Consider the following 17375-nt stretch of genomic DNA (forward strand, 5'->3'; position numbering starts at 1 on the left):
TAAGTATCACAAGTTGTATTATTTCATCATGCATGTTATATAATATATTAGCACCACTCCATTTGTGTGGCTATAATTCAGGATCAGAGAAGGCACCAAAGTCACTGGTGCCTTATATACGTTTATTATTTTATTGTTGAAAGAACAAAACTTACTGTTTTCCAAGTTTGAAATTTAGCATGTAGAAGTGTCCTTTAAAATTGAAATTATTTTCTTTGCTGCCATCTAGTGGTTAAACTTTTCTCAGCATAACCAAAAGTAAGTTAAAATAGCGACTCATTGTAAATATTTGATTACTTAATATTTTACATATAAAAATTAATCTTAGTGAATAGAATTGTAGGAATAACTATTAAATGATCGTGATATTTTTAAAATAATGTGATTTTATGGTCTTTCATCTCTGCCATCTCTATCCTACTCCACATTACTCATTTTTTTCAAGACTCCTAATTGCATCATCTCCTACCTCCTTCTAATCATTCTCTGCACTAAAGTTATGGTAATCTATTTAAAAAGCAAATCGTATCATGGCCCCTCTCCATCTTAAAGCCTTGTAGTTAAAATTGCTATGGGGATAAAGACCAAACTCCAAATAGACTACAAGATCATGCAAAGTCTGACTCCCACCTACGGCTTCTGCCACATCTAGCTTTGTATTCTTCTTTGTTTTTACTCTGGTCATGATGGCCTGTTTTCACTCCATCTTACTGACCACATTTCTTCATACTAGCCCTTGTACTTGCTGCCCCTTTGCCTGCTATATGCTTCCCTCTGCTCTTCAACTGTTATCATTGCCCTAAGAAAGCCGCCCTGACCCTGCCACATTTTCCTGTTACAGGTGCTCCTAGCAGTATGTACCTTCATAGTTCTTGCCTCATTGGCAATTTAACACTTGTTGGTCTGATTATTGTATTCGTGTGTGTCTTTCCCACCAGACTGCATGCTCCAGGAGGGTAGGAAACACATCTTCTTCCTTATTTGTTGTGCCTTTGGCATCAGGTTATTAATGACTAAAAGTGTCACAGAGTTATTAATGACTGAATATAAATGTCAGAAAATAAGCTAACAGTTTTGAATCACAGGTATACTAGCGTGTGGGCTTACCGTAATCATTAGAATGGGAAAGAATCTGTAGTTAGCAAAATGAAAATATGGACATAAGTTGTACTGACCTCCCTTAAATGAACTGTATATTCTTGAAGTGTAAATAGATGCTCCCAAGTTTCAGGAAGCATTTTAGTCTCTTTAAATAGGTAGACATTCACCTTTATGTTTGCTTTTCTGAGTACACTATGTTTTCCACAGTGAAAAAGACTGAGGTGTGGGTATGTAGAGGTGTGGATTCTGTGGTTTTGGGTAGAACCATGTGGCCATGAGGGCCACACGGGACAACGGGGCAGCCCTCATCCAACAGGCAGGTTCTTTGCCTTCGATCACAGCCATTTATAAGATCAAAACCAGTGAGTGCCAAACCAAAGGTATATTATGTAGCCATTGTAGTATTGCAGAAAAAAAAATTACTCCTCATATCGCTGATATGGTTTCTTAATCGAAAAGCTATTATCTAGTTTTTGTTTTCTTTTAATTATTTGCTGGACATTATAATATATAATTTTTTGCTGGACATTATTCAATTAATGAACAAGTACAGGTATAGACTTAACAAAAGCAGTTTTGATTTGTTTAAAAAGTCCACAATTGTGTTTATTGAGATATAGTTCACATACCCTAAAATTCACCATTTTAAAGTGTACAGTTTGCTGGGTTTTAGTACGTACAAGGTTGTGTAGCCATTACCACTAATTCTAGAACATTTTTTTCACCCCAAAAGGAAACCTAGTACCCATCAACAGTCAGTCTATATTCCCTCCTCCCTTCAGCTCCTGTCAAACGATGTTTTTTTTTAATGGATGTTTGCTTTTTTTCCTTGCAGAATCCAAGAAAACAGGGGCCTGAGACCCAAGGCAGTACAGCGGAATTAATTACAGGGCTTGTCCAACTGGTCCCTCAGTCACACATGCCAGAGATTGCTCAGGAAGCAATGGAGGTAAGGGGGGAAATGATTTCTAGGTTCTTGAAGGAAAGTCTGTAACAGTGTTCATTCTTGATATTTCTTTGGGGTGTGGTTTCTATGAGTGATAAATGTAATTTCTGGACCTCTGTCAGAGAAACGTGTCATTTCTGGAAGTGGTATGTTTGTGTCTATACTCAGTTTTATGAACTCTATACAGAAGGAGAGGTTTACTTTATATCACATGTAGCAACAACCTTGTGCACATTCTTTTGCTTAATGAAAAACTCAAAATTTTCTAATTGACTTCTTTGAATTTTAAAATATGGATTGAATTTTAAATCTGGATGTAATTCATACACCATAAAGTTTACTATTTTAAAGTGTACAATTCAGTGGTTTTTAGTATATTCACAAGGACGTGCAACCGTCATCACTATCTAATCCTGGAACATGTTAGTCACCCCCAAAAAGAAACCCTGTCATTCCCCATTCCCCTGTGACTCCAGCTGCTGGCAACCACTAATCTATTTTCTGTCTTTATAGATTAGCTCATTCTAGATATTTCATATTAGTAGAATCATACAATACATGGCCTTTTGTGTCTGGCTATTTTCATTTAACATGATGTGTTCAAGGTTCATCCATACTATAGAATGAATCACCACTTCATTCTTTATTGCCAAATACTTCATTATATGGATATACCACCTTTGTTTATCCATTCATCAGTTGATGGACATTGGGATTGTTTCTACTTTTTGGCTATTATGAATAATGCTGCTGTGAAAATTTGTGTAGAAGTTTTGGTGTGGACACACCTCTTACGTCTATAGCTAAGAGTGGAATTGCTGGATCATATGGTAACTGTTTAACTTTTTGAGGACCTGCCAAACTCTTTTCCAAAGTGACTGCATCCTTTTATATTCCCACCAGCAGTATATGAGGGTTCCAGTATTTCCATATCCTTTCCAACACTTACTGGTTTTTTTTTTTTTTGATTGCATACTAATGAGTGTGAATGCAGTTGACTTTTTAGAAAATTATTTTTATATTGATTACTTGATAAATATGGTTTTAATTTAAATCAGTTTTATTGAGATATGTTCTGTGAGCCAGCCATTTCGGTTAATGTTCTGTGAGCCAGACATTTATGTTGTTTCTAGTTTTTGGCTATTACAAATAATGATTCTAGGAACATATATGTACTAATCTATGTACAGATATATGCTTTCATTTCTCTTGGGTAAATACCTAAGAGTGCAAAAATCTTACTATGTGGTCTTTATAAGAGATGCTGCTTAAATGTAAGGACACTGGAAGGTAGGCAGTACAAAGATAGAAAAATATGCCCCACAAACTAACCCAAGAAAATGAGTAGTATATAGATACAAAGTTTAAAGGAAGAAGCATTACTGGAAATAAAGAGTGACATCTCATCATTACAAAGGGGTCCAATCCATCCAGGAAATAAAACTCTATATGGACCTAATAACAAAGCCTCAAAATATGTAAAGTAAATGGAGAGAAAAACAAATCCAGTTATAGTGGGATACTTGAGCATACTTTTCTCAATCTGATAGAATAAACAAGCAAAAAAATTAGAAAGGATAGAAGATTTGAACAACATGATTATCAAAAATGACCTATTTGATGTATATAGAGAAACACACTCAATAAGTACACTTTATTTTCAAGTACACACGGAACATTCAGTATATCCTGAACATGAAGTAAGTCTCAACAAATTCTAAAAGATTGAAATCATTCAGAATTATTTTTGTGACTGCAGTAGAATTAAGCTGGAATTTAATAACAAAAAATATCAGATGACTGTACTGTTTTCATTCATACGCTGTACTAATTTTACTCTTTATATCTTCGATGGCTTTAATTTCATGTTAGTTGTATTTTTTAAATTAATTATTTAATTTCGGTTAATGTTCTGTGAGCCAGATTCCAATTGCAATTTCAGTGCTGTCAACTAAAATACTTTAGGATGAATAATCTGCTATAAATTGCAAAGGCTAATTTGCTCTCCTCTCTCTTATTTTTGAAAAATAATTTATCTTTTCTGTTCCAAAAGAATTCCTAGTAAGCAAGATAGCTTCTACTTTATCTTTTGGCCTAGAAGTAAAATATTGTGTGTATTAATTTTGACTAGCTTTCCTTACTTGGGGAATAATTTTGTGTCCCATAGAGTTCTTTGATACTTACTGAAATTATTTTGTTTGTATCTTAAAGCAATTTTTACATGTATATGTTGCTATTCTGAATTTATCAGTCGTTTAACTTAATGAATGAATGTGTTCCATTTTAAGTAAGAATGATGGGAATAAAGTTATATATATATATATATATATATATATATATATATATATATATATATATATATATACACACACACATATATATAAAATACCTTCGTGATTTGGGTTCTTCAGAGTTTTCCTCTTTTGCCTTACACTGTATGTTACAGGCTACAGTTAAATAGCTCGATTAATTAGCATTTATGAAATAAATACTATGGTATTATGTTTACCAAAACTTTTTTGAATCTTTTCTCTCTTTTTTTAAAATGCAGGCTCTGCTGGTTCTTCATCAGTTAGATAGCATTGATTTGTGGAATCCTGATGCTCCTGTAGAAACATTTTGGGAAATTAGGTATATGGACTTTTATTTTTTTAATTCAATTTACGTTTTTATTTTGTATTTATTTTTTAATCTTTAAATAGTAACTTTATAGTATTGGTTTGTTGTAAACTATTCACTAATATCTCCAGAGGTTTTATGATTTTTGTATTTTATTTGACTTGAAATTATTAATTAGATTTTTTGTTATTTTAACTGTAGGAACAATGTTACAGCAGTTTAGAAAATGAAATTTTTAAAATTGTTCTAAATTTTATTACTCAACCATAGGTACTGTTATTTGGTGATTTCTCTTTTATTTTGTTTCCATGTAGTTACAACTGTTTTAAATTGATTTTTACAATTATAAGCTTAGCGTGTTAAAATTTTGCAACATTCCTAGTTCCTTTCAGTTTTTTAAACTATGATCTTTCATAACTGTTCAATAATACCAGTATTTTCGATGATTGGATTAACAATAAACATCTGCTTAGAAGGCAAAAATATATACAGAATTTTATAATTCATGTCCTAGGTGGTATAAATTATTTCCTTTTAATGAGCATGAAGGCAATACATTGAGGAAAATTAAGTCTTAGATTTTGTCATTATCTCATCCTAGAAGTGGGTGCACTAAGTGTCTTGGCAGCTGAGTTAAATCCTTGATTCTAGAGTAGTGCTTCGATAGTATTGTAATGTGAACCACATACGTAATTTAAAACTTTCTAGTTGCCACGTTAAAAAATAAAAAACAAGTAAAATGAATTTTAATAATATATTTTTAACCCAGTATATGTATCTAAAATATTGTTTCAACATGTAATCAATGTAAAAGTTAATCAAGAGATATTTACCTTCTTTTTTCATAAAGCCTTCAAAATTTAGTGTGTGTTTCACACTTTCAGCACATCTCAATTTGGACAAGCCACATTTCAAGTGTTGAGTAGCCACATGTGGCTGATTAGTGGCTACTGTTTGTGAAAGTGCAGCTCCAGAGTAGGGATCAGCAAACTTTTGCTCTAAAGGGCCAGGGAATAAATATTTGAGACATTGTGGGCCAGGTAGTCTGTCAGAACTATTCAGTTCTATGGTTGGAGCATGAAAGCAGTCACAGACAGTGTGTAAATGAATGAGTGTGGCCGTGTTCCACTAAAACTTTATTTCCAAAAGCAAATGTGGGCAGTTGTTTGAAGACTCCGGCTCTAGAGCACTGGGTTTATGTGCAGTCTGTGGTGTACACGTGGTTTATCATTTCTTCTTGGGTCCTCCGCAAGGATTAGATGCATTGATGAAAGAGTTGGGAGATCAGGGAGTAGGGAGCTTAGCAGTACTTGAATTTTTTTTACATAATCTATAGACTTATTTCCTTTGATTATCATGCTGTTAACATTTTAATAACGGGTTCTCTAAAACAAATCTTAGAAGAGAAAAGCTTCTCTAAGCTTGTGTCCATTATGAGAGAATGCCATTCTGATGTACTGATTATATCTGTATTAGGTTATTTAATTGACGATGCTGGTAACAATGAACTTTATGTTACTGCAGCTCACAAATGCTTTTTTACATCTGCAAGAAGTTAACTAGCCATCAAATGCTTAGTAGCACAGAAATTCTCAAATGGTTGCGGGAAATTTTGATCTGCAGGAATAAATTTCTTCTTAAAAATAAGGTAAGCAAAATGACATCTTTAAAAATGGAAGAATATTTGGAATGGTAATAGGGAAAGATCAAAGAAGTGTTTATTAGCCAAATTAAATCTTATCTCAGCTCCTGCCTCCTACAAAGTCTTCAAGGGAAATACTGTGTTTCCCCGAAAATAAGACCTAGCTGGACAATCAGCTCTCAAGCGTCTTTCGGAGCAAAAATTAATATAAAACCCGGTCTTATATTATATAAGACCTGGTATTATATTATACCCGGTTATATTATATTATACCCGGTCTTATAGTAAAATATTATATTATACAATATTATATTATATAAGACCCGGTCTTATTTATAGTAAAATATAGTAAAAATCTTATTTTCAGGGAAGCATGGTAAATATATGTGCGGAGGACGGTGGCTGACAAATCAACATTTAAAAATGTATTCTGAGGCTTTGGCCTTTAGAGCTGCAGTCCTGATTAAGTCTAGTTGAGTTAAGCAGGACATTATGGGACAGGCTTGGGAGGACTCGGGGCTGCTATAACCAAACTAGACTGAGGAGCACATTCTGTTTCTCCTCTCAAGTTCATACATAAGATTTGGATCTTAGGGCTAGGCTAGTCCACAGAATGTTATCTATAAAAAGCTGAAGGGGAGAGGTTGAGGGTCTTCAAACGAGGTTTATTTATATTCCTGCCGTAAAGATTTCACCTCTTGAAAATACCAGGAGTTTTTTTCCTGAGGGTCGAGTGAAAAGTTTAGTATTGAAGTGTGGTGACAAGGTTGTAAGGGATAGAGAAGAGCCTTAAATTTCTTTCAACATAAAGTTTCTATAATTAGTCAATTGAAATTCCTCTATTATTGCATAGTTTTAGAAGTACTTGATTCAATGATTTTTTTTATCCATTTCTAGAATCATATAGCTATGAGGAATTTTAAATATAACAGACTCATAAGCTTTTCAGTGTATCATGCATCATGTTAAATTTTCTTTGTTTAGAAATGGGCTAATAGTAAACTGGGTTTATTCACATCTGGCTTATCTCACTGTGTTAATATAGTAAAATTTTGCATTATTCCTAAAATAAGGAAAGAGTTTAGACTTCAGAGTTTTGTGCCCTTGCCTATGGTATAATTCTCCAGAGTACAAGCATTAGTAATCTAGTAATAAATCTGAAGTACTCTGGGCAGGAAAGTCACTCTTATATCACGTTTGGCATGTACACCAGTGTTAATTACTGGTCCAGGAGAACTTACCCTCAAAAGAGTCAACTTCCAATCAAACTGACATGGCACAGGATAAAGTCTTAGGGGAGAAAAATCTGTGTAAGTCATTTTTAATTGAGAAGTACATGTTGATGTTTTACTTGTGTCTGTGTTTGATTTAGAAATGTTAATTTACATTTCTAGAATCTGTTGTTTCTGATGATTTGAAGGATGGAAAGCTGAAAGTTTCCAAGACCTTGAAGAAACCTGTTTTGTACTACTGAGTTTCTAGTGATTGTTTCTCAAGGTGAGGGCTAGGAGTTGTGAGGACAGGTTGGCCAGGATAGTCTCAAACAGGAAGACAACTCACATCAAGTATTTATTTCTCGTGGTTATCGGTGCTTCAGAGGGGCTTACTTCTTTCTTCTTTCTAGCAGGCAGATAGAAGTTCCTGTCACTTTCTCTTCGTTTATGGGGTAGGATGTGACGTTTCTTCAGGTGGAAACACCAGTCAAATGTCCATGGATCATGAAGAGTTACTACGTACTTGTACTCCTGGAGCCTCTCTCCGGAAGGGAAAGGGAAACTCATCCGTGGTAAGCGGCTGCTTTTGTAGTTTTCCTATATAACCTTCTGTTGAGGAAAACAACAACAATTAAGTAAGGTGGTGTTTACTGTTGTCTACTTTACTGCAGAATTTGCATTAGTTTTGTAAATGAGGATTTCTCTATTTCATATTTTGGGAATATACAATCCAGACTCAAGAATGTCTTTTACAGGAATCTGTAGTTCTTGTCTGTGCCCTCATTTCAGTCAGTACCTGCAATGTACTTATTTTATTTCTTCCCTTCAGGAGGTGGATAGACTTTCTTATTACTTCCCCTTCCTTTGTCATTTATAATTGACTGGGAAGTGGGTTACATTTTTATGTAGGTTTATGTTGCTGGTGTTTTACTTGTATCCATGTCAAGCTTAATCTACATTTCTGAAATCTAGAATAGGATGATACCTATTTGATTTGAAATTGGACAGATAGTAGCATTGTGTTGGTCCAAATAATCTCATTTCTCATTCAGACAAGATATCCGGGGGTTGGAAAATTCCTATCGTGCTTAAAGGGAAACGCTCTTGTGGTTATTGGATGCAGATCCATGTATGGTACGCAGTTTGTTGCACTGTTGGGTTTTGTAAATAAAATTTCCTACATTGAAAATACATGCCCCCCACCCCTGACTCCCAGGATAGTGCAGCAGGGTGCAGTGGAACCCCACCAATATGCCGACAAGCCCAGACCAAACTAGAAGTGGCCCTGTACATGTTTCTGTGGAGCCCTGACACTGAAGCTGTTCTGGTTGCCATGTCCTGTTTCCGCCACCTCTGTGAGGAAGCGGATATCCGGTGTGGGGTGGACGAAGTGTCGGTGCACAACTTCTTGCCCAACTATAACACATTCATGGAGTTCGCCTCTGTCAGCAATATGATGTCAACAGGTAAATGTGGATAATGTTTTTTTTTCACTCGGTCTGCCTTGAATCACGTCTGATTGCTAGGAATGTAGGGATGTATTTATGATAATTATTTTGCAAGTTTATAGGACTGATTCAAATAGCTTATCTTACATCCTTTTCTGCATGAGGTAGGGGGAAAACTAAATAGCATTTAAAATGAATTGTTAACTTCTCAATGAGTTTTTAATATGATATACATTTGTTCAAACACTGACTGTATAAATTGCTGGCAGTTACAGATTATATAATTTACTCGCCCTGAATTGTATAGAGTGAAGTTTTAAACACATTGGCACATGTTTTGAGTATATATAAGTGAGAATAGCTTTTGTGTGCTGTGGACATGGTAGAGTCTGAGTGAAATACCTTTCCTGTGAGGTTGGTACAAAGAAGTGTTCAGCTTTGTCATGGGAGGCATTCATTCTGCTCCTACTCTGCCTTTTGGGTTGGACTTGCCAGCTCGCCATTGGCAGGCAGGGCTCTAAGTGCAATAAGATGATTTGCTGTTGTCTTTGCTTAGGAAGAGCAGCGCTTCAGAAAAGAGTGATGGCACTCCTCAGGCGCATTGAACACCCCACTGCAGGAAACACTGAGGTATGCCCTTAGCCATAGAAGCATCCCTCCCAGGCCCCACCCTCAACTGCAGAAGCCTCATGTCACGTGTCTGTGGCCAGGAACAGCTTCTGAAGCAAATCTAAAATACATGCATATGTCAAGTAGGATATATTATATTTACGATACGCACCAAGTTTGAGACCTGTCTGTTGCTAATTGATTTGTAGCTCTAGGTTTAAAGTTGCTTTTAAGTGGTAATTGCCTTTATTTTAGGCTTGGGAAGATACGCATGCAAAATGGGAACAAGCGACAAAACTGATCCTCAACTATCCAAAAGCCAAAATGGAAGATGGCCAGGTGAGTTTATAAAGTTGATTTTTGTCTATTAATTGATCTGCTAAGCTAAACACATGTACTTCACTTCAGTAATCTTTTGCAAGTTACTCTTAGTATAGTAAGCATCTAGTTATCTTAAGTCTGATAATTAATTGTGGTTCATGCATAGTTACACTGCCTAATTGGTAGCCACCTGTGGCTACTTAAGTTTAAATTAAAATTTGACTTAAATAATTAAAATTAAATACAATTTAAATGCAGTTTCTCAGTCATACAGTAGCCACATTTCAAGGGCTCAGTAGCCACGTGTGGCAATTGGCTACTATACTGGACAGCACAGATATAAACTGTTTCCATCGTTTCAGAGATATTGGACAGCACTGAGCTAGAGGTGATTTGTGGTGAAGACCATTCCTTTCTTTCTTTCTCTTTCGCCATCAGAGTATTTCACAGAATTTTTGGGAAAGGGGCAACAAAGGGAGAAAAAATAATTAAAATTGAAGCAATACATTTTACGTTTTTATTAGGTATTCTAATATAGGGATCTGGTGGGCAGACGATTGAACCCATAGGTTAAATGAAATTTTAAAACTTTTTAGTAGTCACAAAGTTATGCAACCATCATCACAATTTTTAAAAACTATAATCTTCAGTGATCATTCCTCTCCTCCCTTGCCCCCCGACACACACACACATCCAGGCCTAGGCAACCACTAATCTATTTTCTGTCTCTGTAGGTTTGCCTGTTTTAGACATTTTACATAAACGGAATCATTCAATATGTGGTCTCTTGGGACTGGTTTCTTTCACTTGACATAGTGTTTACAAAGTTCATTCATATGAATCAAAGCTTTTTAAAAGAAATTTGATGTTCTGAGTTGATTATATTAGTCTATGACAAAAATTTATCAGTGGCTCTTTAAAAACGTATACTCGTGTGGTCAAATTTAAGTTTGGATTTTTTTTTCATCTTTCACATAGTTTTTTTCCCTTTTTATTAAAGTATAACATCCATATAAAAACAAGTATAAATCTAAGTGACAATTCGGAATATTAGGGGATGAACTTACCTGTCCAACTGGCACCCACATCAAGAAACAAATCATTACCAGCATACCAGAAACCTCATTGTGCTGCTTTCCAGTCATTAACAGCCCACGAGTAACCGTAATCCTGACCACTAAATACAACAGTTTAACTGTTTTTAATGTGATGTAAATGGAATAATAGCTATGTCCTCTCTTATATCTGCCTTCTTTCACTCAACATTATGTTTGTGAGATTTCCTCCACACTATTCTGTGCAGTTGTAGTTCATTCATTGTTATTGGTATAATTTCATTCAACAAACAGTCTACAATTTAATTTTGCTTTCTACTCTTTTTTGGCACTGGAGAGCTATACGGACACGAGTTATTTCGCATAGTGCTGCTACCGTGTTTCCCCGAAAATAAGACCTAGCTGGACCATCAGCTCTAATGCGTCTTTTGGAGCAAAAATTAATATAAGACCCAGTATTATATTATATTATATTAGACCAGTATTATATTATACCCATTGTACAGCCATTGTACTTGGCATCGAAGTGAATTAAATAAAGCATTATAGAATACTGTACTAGCAGTTAAGGTTCAGCTAGCTAGAGTTCTTTTGTTCCATTGTTTAGTAATTATGGTGTTCATATTAGGTTTAAAGATAGAAGCAAATATTTTGAGAGTGTGTTCCTTTTTGAGCTACAATCCATCACCACCTTTTGTATCTCTGTTTATCGCTACCCTCAATTCTGGAAAGCTCATCCTCCCTCAAGCAGTAAGCTACCTTGATGTCACTTTCAGAAATGGCACAATGAAGACTTCGATCTTGAAACGTAAAAAATGTTCTTTCGTTGTGAAAAAAAAGTCGGATGAAAAGTACTTTGTCAAGTGTCTCCATCAGTGTAGGGTGAATTCACGCTTTCCATAACCATTTTGTGTTTAGGCTGCTGAAAGCCTTCACAAGACCATTGTTAAGCGGCGAATGTCTCATGTGAGTGGAGGAGGATCCATAGATCTGTCTGACACGGACTCCCTACAGGAATGGATCAACATGACTGGCTTCCTGTGTGCTCTTGGGGGGGTGTGCCTGCAGCAAAGAAGCAATTCTGGCCTGGCAACCTATAGCCCGCCCATGGGCCCAGTCAGTGAACGCAAGGGTTCCATGATTTCAGTGATGTCCTCAGAGGGAAATGCGGATACACCTGTCAGCAAATTTATGGATCGGCTGCTGTCCTTAATGGTGTGTAACCATGAGAAAGTGGGACTTCAGATACGGACCAATGTTAAGGATCTGCTGGGTCTAGAATTGAGTCCTGCTCTTTACCCAATGCTCTTTAACAAATTGAAGAATACCATCAGCAAGTTTTTTGACTCCCAGGGACAGGTAAAGTGTGCTCTGTTTTATTTTCCACCTTCTCTATGAATAGTGTGACTTGTTTGAAATAAAGAAGACTTTTTCTTTTAGATTATTTAGATATTGGCGTAAACCTTCACTCACAATTTAAAAAAATAGGCAAAAAATTGCAGAAAAAAGAACCCTCAAATGTGGGATCAGTTTGCTTTTTAGGAACTCTGGTGTGTGGGTCTGCCTGGGGTTACGAATGTCATGGGTACAGGTGTGAGTGGATCTGTGTGCCTGTTTGGATATGTGCCTGTTGGTGCATTTCTGCATGTGTGTGACACCTAGATCAGGCAACTTCATACTCTGTGGTCTGTCTGCTGTGCACTGATTCCAGATATATTTTGTTCTTTGTGTAGGTTTTATTGACTGACACCAACACTCAATTTGTAGAGCAAACCATAGCTATAATGAAGAACTTACTAGATAATCATACCGAAGGCAGCTCCGAACATCTGGGGCAAGCTAGCATTGAAACAATGATGTTAAATTTGGTCAGGTAAGCATTCTACTGAAATATAGCAGAAACCCACTGGTTTTAGTGGTATTAATGGAGTAACTCACCATCCTTTTCTTGATTGCACCCAAATTAGGGTGGGACAAGAAGGTAACCAGAAGTTGTGTATGTACTCAGATAAATAAAATAAAAATCTTGCAATTTTTATCATCATTTAATTATTTTACTTAGAGATTAAAGCATTAGAAAACCTTCTGTTTATCTCTGATAATTTTTTGAATGTTTCTCTGTCTAAATAGATATGTTCGTGTGCTTGGGAATATGGTCCATGCAATTCAAATAAAAACGAAGCTGTGTCAGTTAGTCGAGGTAATGATGGCAAGGAGAGATGACCTCTCATTTTGTCAAGAGATGAAATTTAGGTGAGTTCTTAAAAGAGCAAAGTAGGGTTTTCTAAATCTTATTATGTTAAATGAAGTACAGAAAAATAGGTACCTGGTTATCATGGGAAACAGGTGGGGGTGGAGTGGAAAAGGAGCTTTTTTTTTTTTTTTTTTTTTTAATTTATTGGGGTGACAATTGTTAGTAAAATTACATAGATTTCAGGTGTGCAATTCTGTATCACATCATCCATAAATCACACTGTGTGTTCACCACCTAGAGTCAGCTCCCCTTCCATCACCATACATTTGATCCCCCTCACCCTCATCCCCCACCCCCCAACCCCTTTACCTTCTGGTAACCACCAAATTACGTTCCCCAGATTAATTTTCAAGCCCGTGGCCATCCTATGGTCACCGATTGCCCTCCAATCCCCTCACCCTCCCCCCCACCCCCCACCCCTCCCGCCCATCTAGCAACCCTCAGTTTTTCCTCATTGTCTCCCAAACTGTTTCTGATTAGTTCATTCACTTATTCTTTTCTTTAGAATCCGCAAATAAGTGAGATCATATGGTACTTATCTTTCTCTGTCTGACTTATTTCACTTAACATAATGTTCTCTAGATCCATCCATGTTGTTGCAAATGGTAAGATTTCTTTCTTCTTTGTGGCTGCATAATACTCCATTGTATAAATGTACCACAGTTTCTTGATCCAGTCATCTACCAATGGGCATTTTGGTTGTTTCCATGTCTTAGCTATTGTGTATAGTGCTGCAATAAACATAGGAGTGCATAAAGATTTTTGAATTGAAGTTTTGGATTTCTCCGGATAGATACCTAGGAGTGGAATTACTGGATCATAAGGTAGTTCCATTTTCAGATTTTTGAGATACCTCCATACTGTTTTCCATAGCGGCTGCACCAATCTGCAATCCCACTAACAGTGTACAAGCGTTCCCTTTTCTCCACATCCGCGCCAGCACTTGTTGTTTGTTGATTTATTGATGATAGCCATTTTGACTGGGGTGAGGTGGTATCTCATTGTGGTTTTTATTTGCATTTCTCTGATGGTTAGTGAGGTTGAGCATTTCTTCATATGTCTGTTTGCCATCTGTATGTCCTTTTTAGAAAAATGTCTCTTCAAGTCCTCTGCCCATTTTTTAATTGGATCGTTTGTTTTTTGGAGTTGAGTTGAGTGAGTTTTCCATAGATTTGTGATATTAATCCCTTATCAGATATATCATTGGCAAATATCTTTTCCCATTCAGTAGGATCCCTTCTTGTTTTATTGATGGTTTCCTTTGCTGTGAAAAAACTTTTTAGTTTGATATAATCCCATATGTTTATTTTTTCTCTTAGTTCCCTCGAGCGAGGGTATATATCAGTAAAAATCTTACTCCGGGTAATATCTGAGAAGTTTCTTCCTATATTTTCTTCTAGGTATTTTATGGTTTCAGATCTTACATTTAAGTCTTTAAGCCATTTTGAATTTATTTTTGTATATGGTGTAAGGAGGTGGTCCAACTTCATTTTTTTGCATGTGTCTGTCCAGGTTTCCCAGCACCATTTATTGAATAGACTGTCATTACTCCATCGTACATTCTTGCTTCCATTGTCGTAGATTAAATGGCCATATAGGCGTGGATTTATTTCTGGACTCTCTATTCTGTTCGAAAAGGAGCTTTTTATGTGTTTCTTTTTCTCGTCCTGTCTTTTCAAATTTCCCAAAGGTTTGTGCCTATGGCAGTGCTCCCTTTTTCTAGAATTATACTATACTTGGGTTAAGAATTTGATTCTGTCTCCAAACTGAAAACATAGCTAAGGGCTTCTGTGGAGGATCGGTATCCAAGTTGCCTGTGTTTGTTCCCTTCTTTTAGATTTGTGATAGCGGTATCTCTTTTGTAAAATTGTCATGTTGCCTCAGTGATTTGGCACATTGTGTGCACTATTTAAAACGGTGCATGTGTGACTGTAAAAACGTGGTTTGCTATTTTCCTTTTCTCTGCTATTCTACAGGAATAAGATGGTAGAGTACTTGACGGACTGGGTTATGGGAACATCAAACCAAGCTGCAGATGACGATGTAAAATGTCTAACAAGGTAAAAAAGAGAATGACCCTTAAGTATTAGCACATTTATGCTAGTCATTACTACTTCATCATAGCTATTCTACATATATTTTACATATACTGAAATTGTTTTTCTGGATATCAAACTTTTGCATTTGAATTATATAAAGGTATTCCAATCTTTAGTATTTTTCTTTTTAACTGAAATACTTTGAATAGAAACAAATGTGTTATGTTTGGAAAGTTAATGTTGTCTATTTAGGAAAGATAATATACAGTTATTGGAAAATAAGATATAAGAAGTGTTAGATTGTATTTATTTTATGATTAGATAAATAAAAGTATTATTTGAGAAACTTGCTTGTTTTGAGTCATTCTAAAACGCAAATGCTTGAGTTTGCTCCAACGACAAATACTTATTGCCACATATCAGAAAACAATTAAGCACTATGAACTGCATAGTAACCATTCTCATATATTTCTTTGGCCAGGTTTTGTTTTGTGGTGCATGCTTTGGATTTAAAGTAGTTATTGCCAAGATTACTTTGTAGAAAGATATTATTGCCCTCTCCTCCACTTGAAATGTTTTTGCTTTCTGGGGTCTGCATATTAACTCAGATTATTTAGGCTGTCCTAATAACTTGTTTAATGAAATAGGTAGTTCCTAAAGTTTGTTTCTGTTAGGAAGGAGTTTACTTGCGGGGAAGGTGGATTGGAAGAACCTGAAAGACTTAATGGTCTTTAAATTTTTTTTTCTTCAGAGATTTGGACCAGGCAAGCATGGAAGCAGTAGTTTCACTCCTGGCTGGTCTTCCGCTGCAGCCTGAGGAAGGAGATGGTGTGGAATTAATGGAAGCCAAATCACAGTTATTTCTTAAGTAAATTTCAGTCACCAAAAGCACAAAGCAAAAAGCAAAGTCCCATACACAACAAAACAAAGTGTAATCAAAGTGGTAAATGATTATATTTAGAAAATGGACACATTACTTTGGTATTATGGCCATCAGCTGCTGTCTCATAAAATATAACACGCTCATGAAGCAATATGCCCCATGACAGGAGTGGGATAGGAAAACAACTGGTTTTTAAAGAAAATAATCTGATCATTGAATTTTTATTGGCAACGTAACCCAGATCACCGATTTGGACCACTAATTTTATATGCTAAATATTAAAAGTGATGCATTTACCAGGACACAGTGCATCTATGTGGTATTTGTGTTATGAAATATGAAATATGCACTGGTCTCTGTCAGGATGAAGTCATGCTCACAGCACACTTCATAATGAGCCACTCTGGCCGATTACCCCAAGACTGGAGAGATGCGGGTACCCAGTACCGTTCATGTGATGCACATGCGTTGATTTCAGAATGTCTGATTAGCTTTCTGGTTGGTGTGGCCTTCGCTGTATAAAGGTCAGTCTTTCTGTTTCTCAGGTATTTCACATTGTTTATGAACCTTTTGAATGACTGCAGTGAAGTTGAAGATGAAAATGCACAAACAGGTGGCAGAAAACGTGGCATGTCTCGGAGGCTGGCATCGTTGAGGCATTGTACAGTCCTTGCAATGTCCAACTTACTCAATGCTAACGTGGACAGTGGCCTCATGCACTCCATAGGTGAGCTACAATGAGAGTTGCATATAGAAATTTAAAGCATAGAGAATCGGCACGTAAAATTACCAGTAAAATGACTTCAACAAGATCGTGTTAGTAAATTCGCATCTGTCTGTCTGTATTAGGTTTAGGTTATCACAAAGATCTCCAGACAAGAGCGACATTTATGGAAGTTCTGACAAAAATCCTCCAACAAGGCACAGAATTTGACACCCTTGCAGAAACGGTGTTGGCAGATCGGTTTGAGAGACTGGTGGAGTTGGTCACGATGATGGGTGATCAGGGGGAGCTCCCCATAGCTATGGCTCTGGCCAACGTGGTCCCTTGTTCTCAGTGGGTAAGTTCCTTGAGTAAGTGGGAAGGAAGAGTGCCCGGCACAGAGCAGAGGGTTCGAAATTCCCTCATACCATGAGTGTTTATTGAATGAATTGCTAAAATTTTAGAGCTGGAAGAAACTTCAGATGTTATTTGAGTGGTTTTCAGCTTGTGGAGAAGTGGTTGTAGCTTCTAGTCCTCACTG

At 36.3% G+C, this 17375-nt stretch overlaps 1 protein-coding gene across 13 annotated transcripts in view; it reads left to right on the top strand.

The window, feature by feature from the left end:
* The window catches only part of NF1 (neurofibromin 1), a 208062-nt gene that overhangs the window by 74027 nt on the left and 116660 nt on the right, over positions 1-17375 (top strand). For 11 of the 13 annotated variants that reach the window (XM_033090010.1, XM_033090014.1, XM_033090022.1 and 8 more), the window contains 14 exons: positions 1937-2050; positions 4599-4678; positions 6191-6314; positions 7933-8094; positions 8739-8988; positions 9527-9600; positions 9835-9918; positions 11874-12314; positions 12689-12828; positions 13086-13208; positions 15186-15269; positions 16000-16116; positions 16677-16858; positions 16981-17192. In XM_033090010.1, the coding sequence (XP_032945901.1) occupies positions 1937-2050; positions 4599-4678; positions 6191-6314; positions 7933-8094; positions 8739-8988; positions 9527-9600; positions 9835-9918; positions 11874-12314; positions 12689-12828; positions 13086-13208; positions 15186-15269; positions 16000-16116; positions 16677-16858; positions 16981-17192 (2187 nt within the window). Of the gene's footprint in view, positions 1-1936; positions 2051-4598; positions 4679-6190; positions 6315-7932; positions 8095-8738; positions 9003-9526; positions 9601-9834; positions 9919-11873; positions 12315-12688; positions 12829-13085; positions 13209-15185; positions 15270-15999; positions 16117-16676; positions 16859-16980; positions 17193-17375 lie in introns of those variants that run through there. The other 2 variants (XM_033090011.1, XM_033090023.1) reach the window with 2 other exon arrangements.

This window comes from Rhinolophus ferrumequinum, chromosome 21 (assembly GCF_004115265.2).
Source record: "Rhinolophus ferrumequinum isolate MPI-CBG mRhiFer1 chromosome 21, mRhiFer1_v1.p, whole genome shotgun sequence".
Taxonomy (NCBI): domain Eukaryota; kingdom Metazoa; phylum Chordata; class Mammalia; order Chiroptera; family Rhinolophidae; genus Rhinolophus; species Rhinolophus ferrumequinum.